At 40.1% G+C, this 12,347-nt stretch overlaps 2 protein-coding genes across 2 annotated transcripts; both read left to right on the top strand.

Moving 5' to 3' along the window:
* The first annotated feature begins 1,723 nt into the window (after nt 1–1,723).
* LOC106612760 (olfactory receptor 10G2-like) lies at nt 1,724–2,389 on the top strand. The gene has a single exon (XM_014214236.3). The coding sequence runs from the start codon at nt 1,730–1,732 to the stop codon at nt 2,315–2,317; it is 588 nt and encodes a 195-aa protein (XP_014069711.3). The 5' UTR covers nt 1,724–1,729; the 3' UTR covers nt 2,318–2,389.
* Nucleotides 2,390–8,246: 5,857 nt separating this feature from the next.
* On the top strand, nt 8,247–9,800 carry LOC106612761 (olfactory receptor 1D2). The gene has a single exon (XM_014214238.3). The coding sequence runs from the start codon at nt 8,362–8,364 to the stop codon at nt 9,298–9,300; it is 939 nt and encodes a 312-aa protein (XP_014069713.1). The 5' UTR covers nt 8,247–8,361; the 3' UTR covers nt 9,301–9,800.
* Nucleotides 9,801–12,347: the final 2,547 nt, after the last annotated feature.

The raw sequence follows: 12,347 nt of genomic DNA, 5'->3' as shown, positions 1-12,347 counted from the left end.
GACAATGCTAGACCTCATGTGGCTGGAGTGTGTCAGCAGTTCCTGCAAGAGGAAGGCATTGATGCTATGGACTGGCCCGCCCGTTCCCCAGACCTGAATTCAATTGAGCACATCTGGGACATCATGTCTCGCTCCATCCACCAACGCCACATTGCACCACAGACTGTCCAGGAGTTGGCGGATGCTTTAGTCCAGATCTGGGAGGAGATCCCTCAGGAGACCATCCGCCACCTCATCAGGAGCATGCCCAGGCGTTGTAGGGAGGTCATACAGGCACGTGGAGGCCACACACACTACTGAGCCTCATTTTGACTTGTTTTAAGGACATTACATCAAAGTTGGATCAGCCTGTAGTTTGGTTTTCCACTTTAATTTTGAGTGTGACTCCAAATCCAGACCTCCATGGGTTGATACATTGGATTTCCATTGATTATTTTTGTGTGATTTTGTTGTCAGCACATTCAACTATGTAAAGAAAAAAGTAATTAATAAGATTATTTCTTTCATTCAGATCTAGGATGTGTTGTTTAAGTGTTCCCTTTATTTTTTTGAGCAGTATATAAAAATTGCACAGAAGTGAGCTAAACTTTGCTGAGATCTTTGCATTTTGTGGAAAGCGTGAATATGAACTTCAACAATATTACCTTGCTACATAAACAAAATCCTATTCTATCTCATACCTCATCTCATAGTCAGTCCTATAGACATGGTCTCATTAGGAAGGTAACCTCCAGAGTGAGTAGTGTGTGTCTGAGGGGTTCACCTGTCTGTCACTCCATACATCTCACAAGTTGCTATGGCAGTTGAGATACTCAGATACTGCCCCATAAAGGAGTGGTGCGGAGAGTGGAGAAGTGTCATACCTAGGTATGATCTGGTCTGCTCAGGTGGAGGTGTTCTGCTCTGGCCCTCAGAAGAGAGATACCGAGACCATACAAATACACAGACCATACGAATGATCATCTTCAAGGAGAACCTACTTTGAAGACTTTGAAAATACTTACTTTGTTTTCGATTAATCATCTAACTAATTCAGTTTAATATTGTTTAGGATTACTCTCTAACTTTGAGTTAAATTAAGTGAAGATCTGTGAAGATCATAAAACGGGTTGAATACTGGTCTGTGTGCTCACTGCATTGTAATGTAGGTGGCTGCTGAAGCTGGGTGGTTTTGGGTTGACTTGTTTGACATCTGAATACCAACAACATTGTTTGAAGGAGAGCTATCATCGTTGAGAGGCTGAGAGACTGCTGTATGGGTGGCAGTTACTGTTAAAATGTCCTCAAATTGTTTTTAAATAGACCAACCAACAAAACTTGGATAAACTGAACATTCTCAGGTCCTGTGTACACGAGCCATGTGTACCTGCTGTCAATGACAATGGAGTTCAACTCCTCCCAGCAGATAGTGTTTGTGCTGCATGGACTGAATGTGACACAGACAAACAAACACATCTACTTCTCATTAACTCTCATCCTATACCTCTTCACCATTTTTGTAAATCTGATAGTGATCGTTACCATTTTTCTGGAGAAAATGTTGCATGACCCTATGTATTTATTTCTCTGTAATCTGTGCATTAATGGTATCTATGGCGCTTCAGCTTTCTACCCAAAGATACTTTATGACCTTTTATTTGACTCTCATGTGATAACATACCCTGGGTGCATGACCCAGATATTGGTAATCTACTCCTTTGCTTTCTGTGAATTCACCAGCTTGACAGTGATGGCATATGACAGGTATGTTGCCATCTGTAAACCGTTACAATACCACTCTATCATGACTACTCGAAAAGTGTGGACACTGCTTCTTCTTACGTGGCTTTTCTCATGGCTAGAAAGTAGCATTGGGATGGGACTAACAGCTAGGTTACCCCTCTGTGGCGTCAACATCGATAAACTCTACTGCTCAAACTGGGCCGTCGTAAAGCTCTCATGCGTTGACACCACTCTGAACAACCTCTACGGCTTCATTCTCACGTTTTCTCATGTTTCTCAAACAATACTCATCCTGATATCCTACATGAACATCATCAAAGCGTCTTTGCATTCCCGTGTGCAGAGAAAGAAATTCATGCAGACCTGTCTGCCTCATCTGATCACCCTCACTAACTTCACCATATCCCTCACCTTCGATGTGATGTACGCTCGCTACGGCAGCAACACCAGCCTGCTGGCCCTGAGGAATATCATGGCGGTGGAGTTCCTAGTTGTGCCTCCTCTGGTGAACCCTATTATATACGGGATGAAGCTCACTCAGATTCGGAATAGACTTATGCAGATGTTCAACCGGAAAGTTGCTGCCCTAATCTAAATGTATTGTGGTGATGCGCTTGTGTGTATCAACATATCTTTCTTGTTGATCTATAAAGCTATATTGACAATTTTCATTTGTAATTTTTCAGGGACATTAGGAAGGAAAAGGTGCAACTCTCGCTCACAATTAAAATCTTGGTGCTTTATTTGATCTAAATATTAAAATAATGATGCTCTAGCAATCAATGGCCTTCATCAGAATTATTTTTCATGGATGTCATGTGGAATAACTTTGCCCCTCTTATTTGTTGTCAATGACTGAGATTCAGGTGTTTGGCTTCATGGAGTCATCTTGTTACCTTGACCAACAAACTCAAAATAGCTGTATATAGCCAACTTTATATACAGTGCATTTGGAAAGTATTCAGACTCCTTGTTAGGTTACAGCCTTATTCTAAAATTGATTAAATATTTTTTCCCTCATCAATCTACACACAATACCCCATAATGGAAAAAAACTTTTTTAGATTTTTTTGCAAATGTATAAAAAAAAAAGTATTCAGACCCTTTGCTATGAGACTCAAAATTGAGCACAGGTGCATCCTGTTTCCATTGATCATCCTTGAGATGTTTCTACAACTTCATTGGAGATGACTTGGAAATGATTTGGAAAGGCACACACCTGTCCAGTGGTGGAAAAAGTACCCAATTGTCATACTTGAGTAAAGGTAAAGATACCATAACAGAAAATGACTCAAGTTAAAGTGAAAGTCACCCAGTAAAATACTACTTGAGTAAAATACTGAAAGTATTTCATTTTAAATATACTTATGTATCAAAAGTAAAAGTATAAATCATTTCAAATTCTTTATATTAGGCAAACCATTTTTGTTTTTTAAATTTACGGTTAGTCAAGGGCACACCACAACACTCAGACATAATTTACACATGAAGCATTTGTGTTTAGTGAGTCTGCCAAATCAGAGGCAATTCGGATGAGCAGGGATGTTCTCTTGATAAGTGCGTGTATTGGACCATTTTCCTGTCCTGTTAAGCATTCAAAATGTAATGAGTACTTTTGGGTGTCAGGGAAAATATATGGAGTAAAAAGTACATTATATTCTTTAGGAATGTAGTGGAGTAAATGCAGAAGTTGTCAAAAATATAAAATGTAAAGTATAGATACCCCCAAAAACAACTTAAGTAAAAATACTTAAAAATATTACTTAAGTACTTTACACAACTGCTCCGGTCTATATAAGGTCCCACAGTAGACAGTGCATGTCAGAGCAAAAACCAAGCCATGAGGTTGAAGGAATTGTCCATAAAGCTCTGAGACAGGATTGTGTTAAGGCACAGATCTGGGGAAGGGTACTCAAAACATTTCTGAAGCATTGAAGGTCCCCAACATCACAGTGGCCTCCATTATTCCTAAATGCAAGAAGTTTGGAACCACCAAGACTCTTTCTAGAGCTGGCCACCCGGCCAAAGTGAGCAATCGGGGGAGAAGGGCCTTGGTCAGGGAGGTGACCAAGAACCCGATAGTCACTCCACAGAGCTCCAGAGTTCCTCTGTGGAGATGGGACAACCTTCCAGAAGGACAACCATCTCTGCAGAGCGGCCAGACAAAGGCTACTCAGTAAAAGGCACATGACAGCCCGCTTGGAGTTTGCCAAAAGGCACCTAAAGGACTCTCAACAGATATGAAAATGTCTGTTTATCAGTGAGAGGATTAGACACAAGATCAATGTTAAAGTCAGTGCTTCAACAATTGGGTGAAATTAAGGCCTAGATTCAATCAGATCAAGCGTTAACCGGCGATAGCCGACACCCACATAAAGAAGTCGGAAGTTTACATACACTTAGGTTGGAGTCATTAAAACTTGTTTTTCAACCACTCCACAAATTTCTTGTTAACAACTATAGTTTTGGCAAGTTGGTCAGGACATCTACTTTGTGCATGACACAAGTCATTTTTCCAACAATTGTTTACAGACAGATTATTTAACTTATAATTCACTGTATCACAATTCCAGTGGGTCAGAAGTTTACATACACTAAGTTGACTGTGCCTTTAAACAGCTTGGACAATTCCAGAAAATGATATCATGGCTTTAGAAGCTTCTGACAGGCTAATTGACATAATTTGAGTCAATTGGAGGTGTACCTGTGGATGTATTTCAAGGCCTACCTTCAAACTCAGTGCCTCTTTGCTTGGCATCATGGGAAAATCAGTCAGCCAAGACATCAGGACAAAATGGTAGACCTCCACAAGTCTGGTTCATCCTTGGGAGCAATTTCCAAACGCCTGAAGGTACCACGTTCATCTGTACAAACAATAGTACGCAAGTATAAACACCATGGGCACATGCAGCCGTCATACCCCTCAGGAAGGAGACGTGTTCTGTCTTCTAGAGATTAACATACTTTGGTGCGAAAAGTGCAAATCAATCCCAGAACAACAGCAAAGGACCTTGTGAAGATGCTGGAAGAAACAGGTACAAAATTATATCCACAGTAAAATGAGTCCTATATCGACATAACCTGAAAGGCTGCTCAGCAAGGAAGAAGCCACTCTTCCAGAACCGCCATAAAAAAGACAGACTACAGTTTGCAACTGCACATGGGGACAAAGACCGTACTATTTGAAGAAATGTCCTCTAGTCTGATGAAACAAAAATACAACTGATTGGCAATAATGACCATTGTTATGTTTGGAGGAAAAAAGGGGGTGCTTGCAAGCCGAACCGTGAAGCACGGAGGTGGCAGCAATGTTGTGGGGGTGTTTTGCTGCAGGAGGGACTGGTGCACTTCACATAATAGATGGCATCATGAGGAAGAACATTTTTGTGGATATATTGAAGCAACATCTCAAGACATCAGTCCGGAAGTTAAAACTTGTGGGTCTTCCAAATGGACATTGACCCCAATCATACTTCCAAAGTTGTGGCAAAATGGCTTAAGGACAACAAAGTCAAGGTATTGGAGTGGCCATCACAAAGCTCTGACCTAAATCCTATAGAAAATGTGTGGGCAGAACTGAAAAAGCGTGTGCAAGGAAGCAGGCCTACAATCCTGACTCAGTTACACCAGCTCTGTCAGGAGGAATGGGCCACAATTCACCAACTTATTGTGGGAAGCTTGTGGAAGGCTACCCAAAATGTTTGACCCAAGTTAAACAATTTAAAGGCAATGCTACCAAATACTAATTGAGTGTATGTAAACTTCTGACCCACTGGGAAAGTGATGAAAGAAATAATAGCTGAAATAAATCATTCTCTCTACTATTATTCTGACATTTCACATTTTTAAAATAAAGTGGTTATCCTAACTGACCTAAGGCAGGGCATTTTTACTAGGATTAAATTTCAGGAATAGTGAAAAACTGAGTTTAAATGTATTTGGCTAAGGTGTATGTAAACTACCGACTTCACCTGTACATTTGAGGCCAAAAGTTTTTAGAATGACACAAATATTAATTTCCACAAAGTTTGCTGCTTCAGTGTCTTTAGATATTTTTGTCAGATATTACCATGGAATAGTGAAGTATAATTACAAGCATTTCATAAGTGTCAAAGGCTTTTATTGACAATTACATGAAGTTGATGCAAAGAGTCAATATTTGCAGTGTTGGCCCTTCTTTTTCAAGACCTCTGCAATCCACCCTGGCATTCTGCCAATTAACGTCTGGGCCACATCCTGACTGATGGCAGCCCATTCTTGCATATTCAATGCTTGGAGTTTGTCAGAATTTGTGGGTTTTTGTTTGTCCACCCGCCTCTTGGGGATTGACCACAAGTTCTCAATGGGATTAAGGTCTGGGGAGTTTCCTGGCCATGGACCCAAAATATCGATGTTTTGTTCCCGAGCCACTTAGTTATCAATTTTGCCTTATGGCAAGGTGCTCCATAATGCTCGAAAAGGCATTGTTAGTCACCAAACTGTTCCTGGAAGGTTGGGAGAAGTTTCTCTCGGAGGATGTGTTGGTACCATTCTTTATTCATGGTGTAACGGATGTGAAATGGCTAGTTAGTTAGCGGTGGTGTGCGCTAATAGCATTTCAATCAGTGACGTCACTCGCTCTGAGACTTGAAGTAGGGTTTCCGCGGCTTTTGTGGCGCGATGGGTAACGATGCTTCATGGGGTGGCAGTTGTTGATGTGTGCAAGGGTCCCTGGTTCGAGCCCAGGTTGGGGCGAAGAGAGGGACGGAACCTACACTGTTACAATGGCTGTGTTCTTAGGCAAAATTGTGAGTGAGCCCACTCCCTTGGCTGAGGAGCAACCCCACACATGAATGGTCTCAGGATGCTTTACTGTTGGCATGACACAGGACTGATGGTAGCGCTCACCTTGTCTTCTCCGGACAAGCTTTTTTCCGGATGCCCCAAACAATCGGAAAGGGGATTCATCAGAGAAAATTACTTTACCCCAGTCCTCAGCATCCAATCCATGTACCTTTTGCAGAATATCAGTCTGTCCCTGATGTTTTTCATGGAGAGAAGTGGCTTCTTTGCTGCCCTTCTTGACACCAGGTCATCTTCCAAAAGTCTTCGCCTCACTGTGCATGCAGATGCACTCACACCTGCCTGCTGCCATTCCGGAGCAAGCTCTGTACTGGTGGTGCCCCGATCCCGCAGCTGTATCAACTTAGGGAGACGGTCCTGGCGCTTGCTGGACTTTCTTGGGCGCCCTGAAGCCTTCTTCACAACAATTGAACCGCTCTCCTTGAAGTTCTTGATGATCCGATAAATGGTTGATTTAGGTGCAATCTTACTGGCAGCAATATCCTTGCCTGTGAAGCCTTTTTTGTGCAAAGCAATGATGACGGCACGTGTTTCCTTGCAGGTAACCATGATTGACAGAGGAAGAACAATGATTCCAAGCACCACCCTCCTTTTGAAGCTTCCAGTCTGTTATTTGAACTCAATCAACATGACAGAGTGATCTCCAGCCTTGTCCTCGTCAACACTCACACCTGTGTTAACGAGAGAATCACTGACATGATGTCAGCTGGTCCTTTTGTTGCAGGGCTGAAATGCAGTGGAAATGTTTTTTGGGGGATTCAGTTCATTTGCATGGCAAAGAGGGACTTTGCAATTAATTGCAATTCATCTGATCACTCTTCATAACATTCTGGAGTACATGCAAATTGCCATCATACAAACTGAGGCAGCAGACTTTGTGAAAATTAATATTTGTCATTCTCAAAACTTTTGGCAACGACTGTATATACTCCCTCTACCGTTTGTCTTTGTCGGTCATTGTAAATGTTAATTGTCTTCCTGAGCGGAATCTCTCCTACTATTTCCTGAGTACTTTTTATTTTGCACTTTGGGTTCGCCTTGTGCCTTTTTGTTAATGAAGATATATTTTGAGCACAACAACTTTTGGGTTTCGTCCCGCTTTGATCTATGGTGCTTAAATAAATTCAGTAGTTCTAAACCTGCGACTGCCTACTCCCCTCTACACGAGTGACACATAATTTCTCTGTATCCCAGAGATTATTTAAAACATTGCATCAAGTTTATCATGTATTGACACTGAGAATGTTTTATTTCATTTTAGCTACCCGGTCTTTATAATTCACCAAATAAAAATGGTTCTGTTCTTGGACTGTTCTGGTTTTCTACAGTTTCCAGTATTTGAGTGAAATATCATATTCTGCTGGCAGACGTTTGGATTGAGTAAATATAACCAAATGAGTTACTTGTTATAAACTCATTACAGATCCATCTCTATGGAGTGGTTACATGTTGACACAAACTACAATCCCATGTGAGCATACACTAAGATCTATTTAGAGGCTAACAGGACAAGGTATTGGAGCAGTATCCCTCTGTCAAGCAAGAAAACATTTCATGGACCAAAGCTAATTTCTTTCTTTCACGCAGATGTCTAATTTCCAGATTTAATCGGGATCTTTAATTTTTAAGAGTAAGAGTTTGAGGGAGGATGTGAATGTGTTTTAAAACTATTCTTTAGTCTGAGCTAACACAGAATCCAAAAATGCACTCTTGCATTCATTCACATAAATACACACTCAAGCCTTGTAAGGACTAAGAATTGCTGTATTGACCAAAGAAAGAAAATTAACAAAAGCTATGGAGAACTCAACGCAAGTTGAATTCTTTTATCTATGTGGCTTACAAGAGACATTTAACAACAAATCAGTCTATTTTATCTTGTGTCTTATCACATACCTTCTCATCATCACTGGGAATCTGACTCTGATCATAACAATCATTCAGGAGAAAGGCCTCCATGAGCCCATGTATATCTTTCTGTGTAGTCTATGTGTCAATGGATTGTACGGAACCACTGGTTTCTACCCCAAGTTCTTATTGGACCTTCAGTCAGATGTTCAGGTGATATCTTATGGTGGATGTTTGACTCAGGCCTATGTAATATACACATCTATCATGTGTGAAGTTTCGATTCTAACAGTGATGTCTTACGACAGGTATGTGGCAATATCCAGACCATTACTATACCATACCATTGTGACATCTTTAACTGTTAGAAAGTTACTCTTATTGTCTTGGTGTTATCCTTTATTTATAGCACTCATAACAGTTATTTTAACTGTCAGAATTCCTTTGTGTGGATCTCGCATTGATAAAATCTTCTGTGACAATCCGTCTATATTGAAGCATTCATGTTTACCCATAACCATCAATCATATTTTGAGCTATTGTATAATAGTGCTTCATGTTTTACAGATACTTTTCATTGCCTTTTCTTACTGTCAGATTGTAAGGACTTGTGTAAAGTCAGCTGAGGGAAGGATTAAGTTCACACAGACATGTGTGCCACATTTATTGACAATGGTTATTTTCATCACAGTGACCCTGTTTGACATTTTGCAAGGGTGGAATAGTGATGTTAATATTACACTAAATATGCGTAACGCAATGGGTGTACAATTCCTTGTTTTACCACCTGTCTTAAACCCTGTTATATATGGACTTAATCTCCAGCAGATTCGAAGTGCAGTTTTTAAAATGTGTAATAAACATAAAATCTTTGATATGAGACGTTAGTTACATGATCTTACACAACAGGGAGACTTCCTGATATCAGAAGGTAAAATCTGCCAAAACTGTTGCAAGGTTAAATGGGCCCTCATTTCTTGGTATCTACTGCCCTCTTCTGGAAAAGTGATTTACAAATATTCCAAGAATAATGTAATTGTAGCACACTTCCTGAGCAGGAAAATGCCTGAACACGTCCCAAATGACACCATATTTCCTTTAGAGTGCACTACTTTTGACCAGAGCCAAAGTAGTGCACTATTAAGGGAATAGGGTGCAATTGGTAGCAAAAATATATTATTCCTTATGCAGTTACTCTTAAATATATATTTTCCCCACGGGGTGGTTTATTGTTAGCACAGTAAAAAAAAAAAAAATGTATGTCAATAATTCTTGTGCTTACAGTTCTGTAAAAATAGTTTTTTTTAAATGTTATTGAGTTGTGATAACGCATCTATGTGCTTATAGCCAGGCCTCTTCCTCACTGCATCTCTCAAAATAAATGTATATTCACGACCGCTTTGGAAGGCAATTCATTGTTTTATTGGTGCAATAACAATAATATTCATTTAACTAGAAAGTATGGTTGAATGTAGGCTACACATCCGGAGTGATATAAATCCCATAAACAAGAAATACTGAACAGAAATATCAAATTCTGAATTTCCATTTAATTTAAACACTACATTTGTATTTTTATCCAAGTTGAACATACTGTATATTCAATACTCATATTCTGAAAAAAAGGATGACGTATTTTTACTGTCTTATGATGGTATGAATTGTTGTTTTAGCAATGACAACAAGTAGGCTATGTATAGCTTTGGATGACATATTGACTAGCCAACCATTGATTGTAGCTTTGCCTTACCTTCCCTCTCTTATTATGTAGTGTTATGATTTTTTCTATTGGGATAACAGGATGAAAAATAGCCTACTATACAGAAGTCACTATTGGATCTAAAGTTTGTGCTAAATGCAAACACAGCAAAATGCAATGTTTTTATTATTACTAATGGTAGAGAAATTGAGAAATTGAGTTCCTTCCTTCCTACACATATCTTGGCATCTGGCTTGATGACAAACTGTCATTTAAAAAACATGTCACTGAGCTGGTGAAGAAGTTGAAGTTATTTTACAGAAACAAAGCATGTCTGACTTTTGTTAATAGGAAGGAAATTGGCCATTATGTCTATTTTAGATTATGGGGATATTATCTATATTCAAGTGTAACAGTGCTCTTCTTGCATTGTAAACAATCAATCATTGACAAGGACTCCAGCATGTAGCACCAGTCACAGATTTATTATCTGATAGAAAAACAGCATGAATAGTACGTCATACAATGCAGCCTCCATAGATAATTCTACTTTCTGCACCCGCGCTGTACAAAATACATAAAACACCCCCAGACACCGTGAAGAACCAGCTAGCATTTACTGAAATTATATTCAACAAATGTACCACAAATATTCACAAATAAAACATCACATCTCATGTACAATATTCCAGAAATGTTTATAAACAAATTGATATAACTTATACTTTCCGATCTGCGTTTTTGATGTACAGTGCTTTGCAGCAGTTAACTTATCGCTGGTTTGGCCCTTGTTGACTGGGACGATTCTAACTCACACACCGCCCCTCGTAAGCATGCTACGCCAGTAAGATTCCATTGCTTGAAGGCAAGCTAAAAATGAAAACCAATAAACCCATTGGCTTACAATAGAGTGGCTAGGGGAATCACCAATAATAACCCTGTTGTCACACCCTGATCTGTTTCACCTGTCTTTGTGATTGTCTCCACCCCCCTCCAGGTGTCGCCCATCTTCCCCATTATCCCCTGTGTATTTATAAGTGTGTTTTCTGTCTGTCTGTGCCAGTTTGTCTTGTTTGTTCAAGCCTACCAGCATTTTGTCTCAGCGCCTGCTCTTCCCCAGTCTCTATTTATCTTGTCCTCCTGGTTTTGACCCTTGCCTGTCCTGTCTCTGAGCCCACCTGCCTGACCACTCTGCCTGCCCTTGACCCTGCCTGCCATCCTGTACCTTTGCCCAACCTTTGAATTACCGACCTCTGTCTGAGCCTGCCTGCCGTCCTGTACATTTCCCTCACTTCTCTGGACTATTTACCCCTGCCTACCTTGACCTGTCTATTTGCCTGCCCCTTTGGGATTATTAAACTATTGGTTATCTGACGTGGTCTGCATCTGGGTCTTACCTTCATATCTGATACCTGTAGATAATCAGCTCTGTAGATTTAGTTATGAAGAGACAGAATCACTACAGCTGTGTTCGAATTTCATACTAACATACTGTATACTACATACTTAATGAACATATACCACATACTATATACTATCAGTTAATTTTGTATATTGTAAATGAACAGTATCCTTTCCATTGAGCGTACTAGCTCTTCACCTGTCTACGGGAAGTTGATGTTGCTATGCAACCAATTTGCTAGCTAGTTAGCATAACAAATTACTAGTTGTTCTTAAATTCAATCTGGAGTGCCAGAGTGTGCTCGTAAATTCATAGCGTTTTGCTCTCGGACGGTTGGGCCGAAGAGTAGGGTTGATTTGAGAGTTCTGACCTTACAACGGCAGTCAAGCACCCAAGCTAACGTTGGCTAGCTTGCTAGCTACTAGACACAAATGAGACCACTCTGACCATTTTACTCGCCCTAGCAGAGCTGGTTAGGCAGTTATGTTATCCAGATAGTTGTTGACTGTAACTGTGCTGCTGGCAACAATTTAATTACACTTTTTGGCCGACGTTTACTGACACCGGCCATATTCAATGGGGTAAATTCATTATTCTGTGCTCTGGTACACTCAAACGAGAGTGCTCTGACATCGGAGTAGATAGCCAGAGCGAATTTACGAAAGCACCCGAATGTCCATTGAGAACGCACAACAACTATACCATTTAGCTAAGCATGACAAGAATAATCAAGTCAATAAACATTGAGTAGTTAGCCTATAGTTAATGTTCTGGCAAGTTTGATGTATAAGTAGCCAACTAACATTAGGTAGCTAGCTAACATACCGGTTCATA

The sequence above is a fragment of the Salmo salar genome, chromosome 09, assembly GCF_965601325.2.
Source record: "Salmo salar chromosome 09, fSalSal1, whole genome shotgun sequence".
Taxonomy (NCBI): domain Eukaryota; kingdom Metazoa; phylum Chordata; class Actinopteri; order Salmoniformes; family Salmonidae; genus Salmo; species Salmo salar.
The sequence above is the reverse complement of the archived record's forward strand: the minus strand, read 5'-3'. Positions and strand labels throughout refer to the sequence as shown.

Bases quoted from the DNA above. Each gene is read 5' to 3' on its own strand.
- LOC106612761 (XM_014214238.3), top strand. From the start codon at position 8,362: ATGGAGAACTCAACGCAAGTTGAATTCTTTTATCTATGTGGCTTACAA.
- LOC106612760 (XM_014214236.3), top strand. From the start codon at position 1,730: ATGGCATATGACAGGTATGTTGCCATCTGTAAACCGTTACAATACCAC.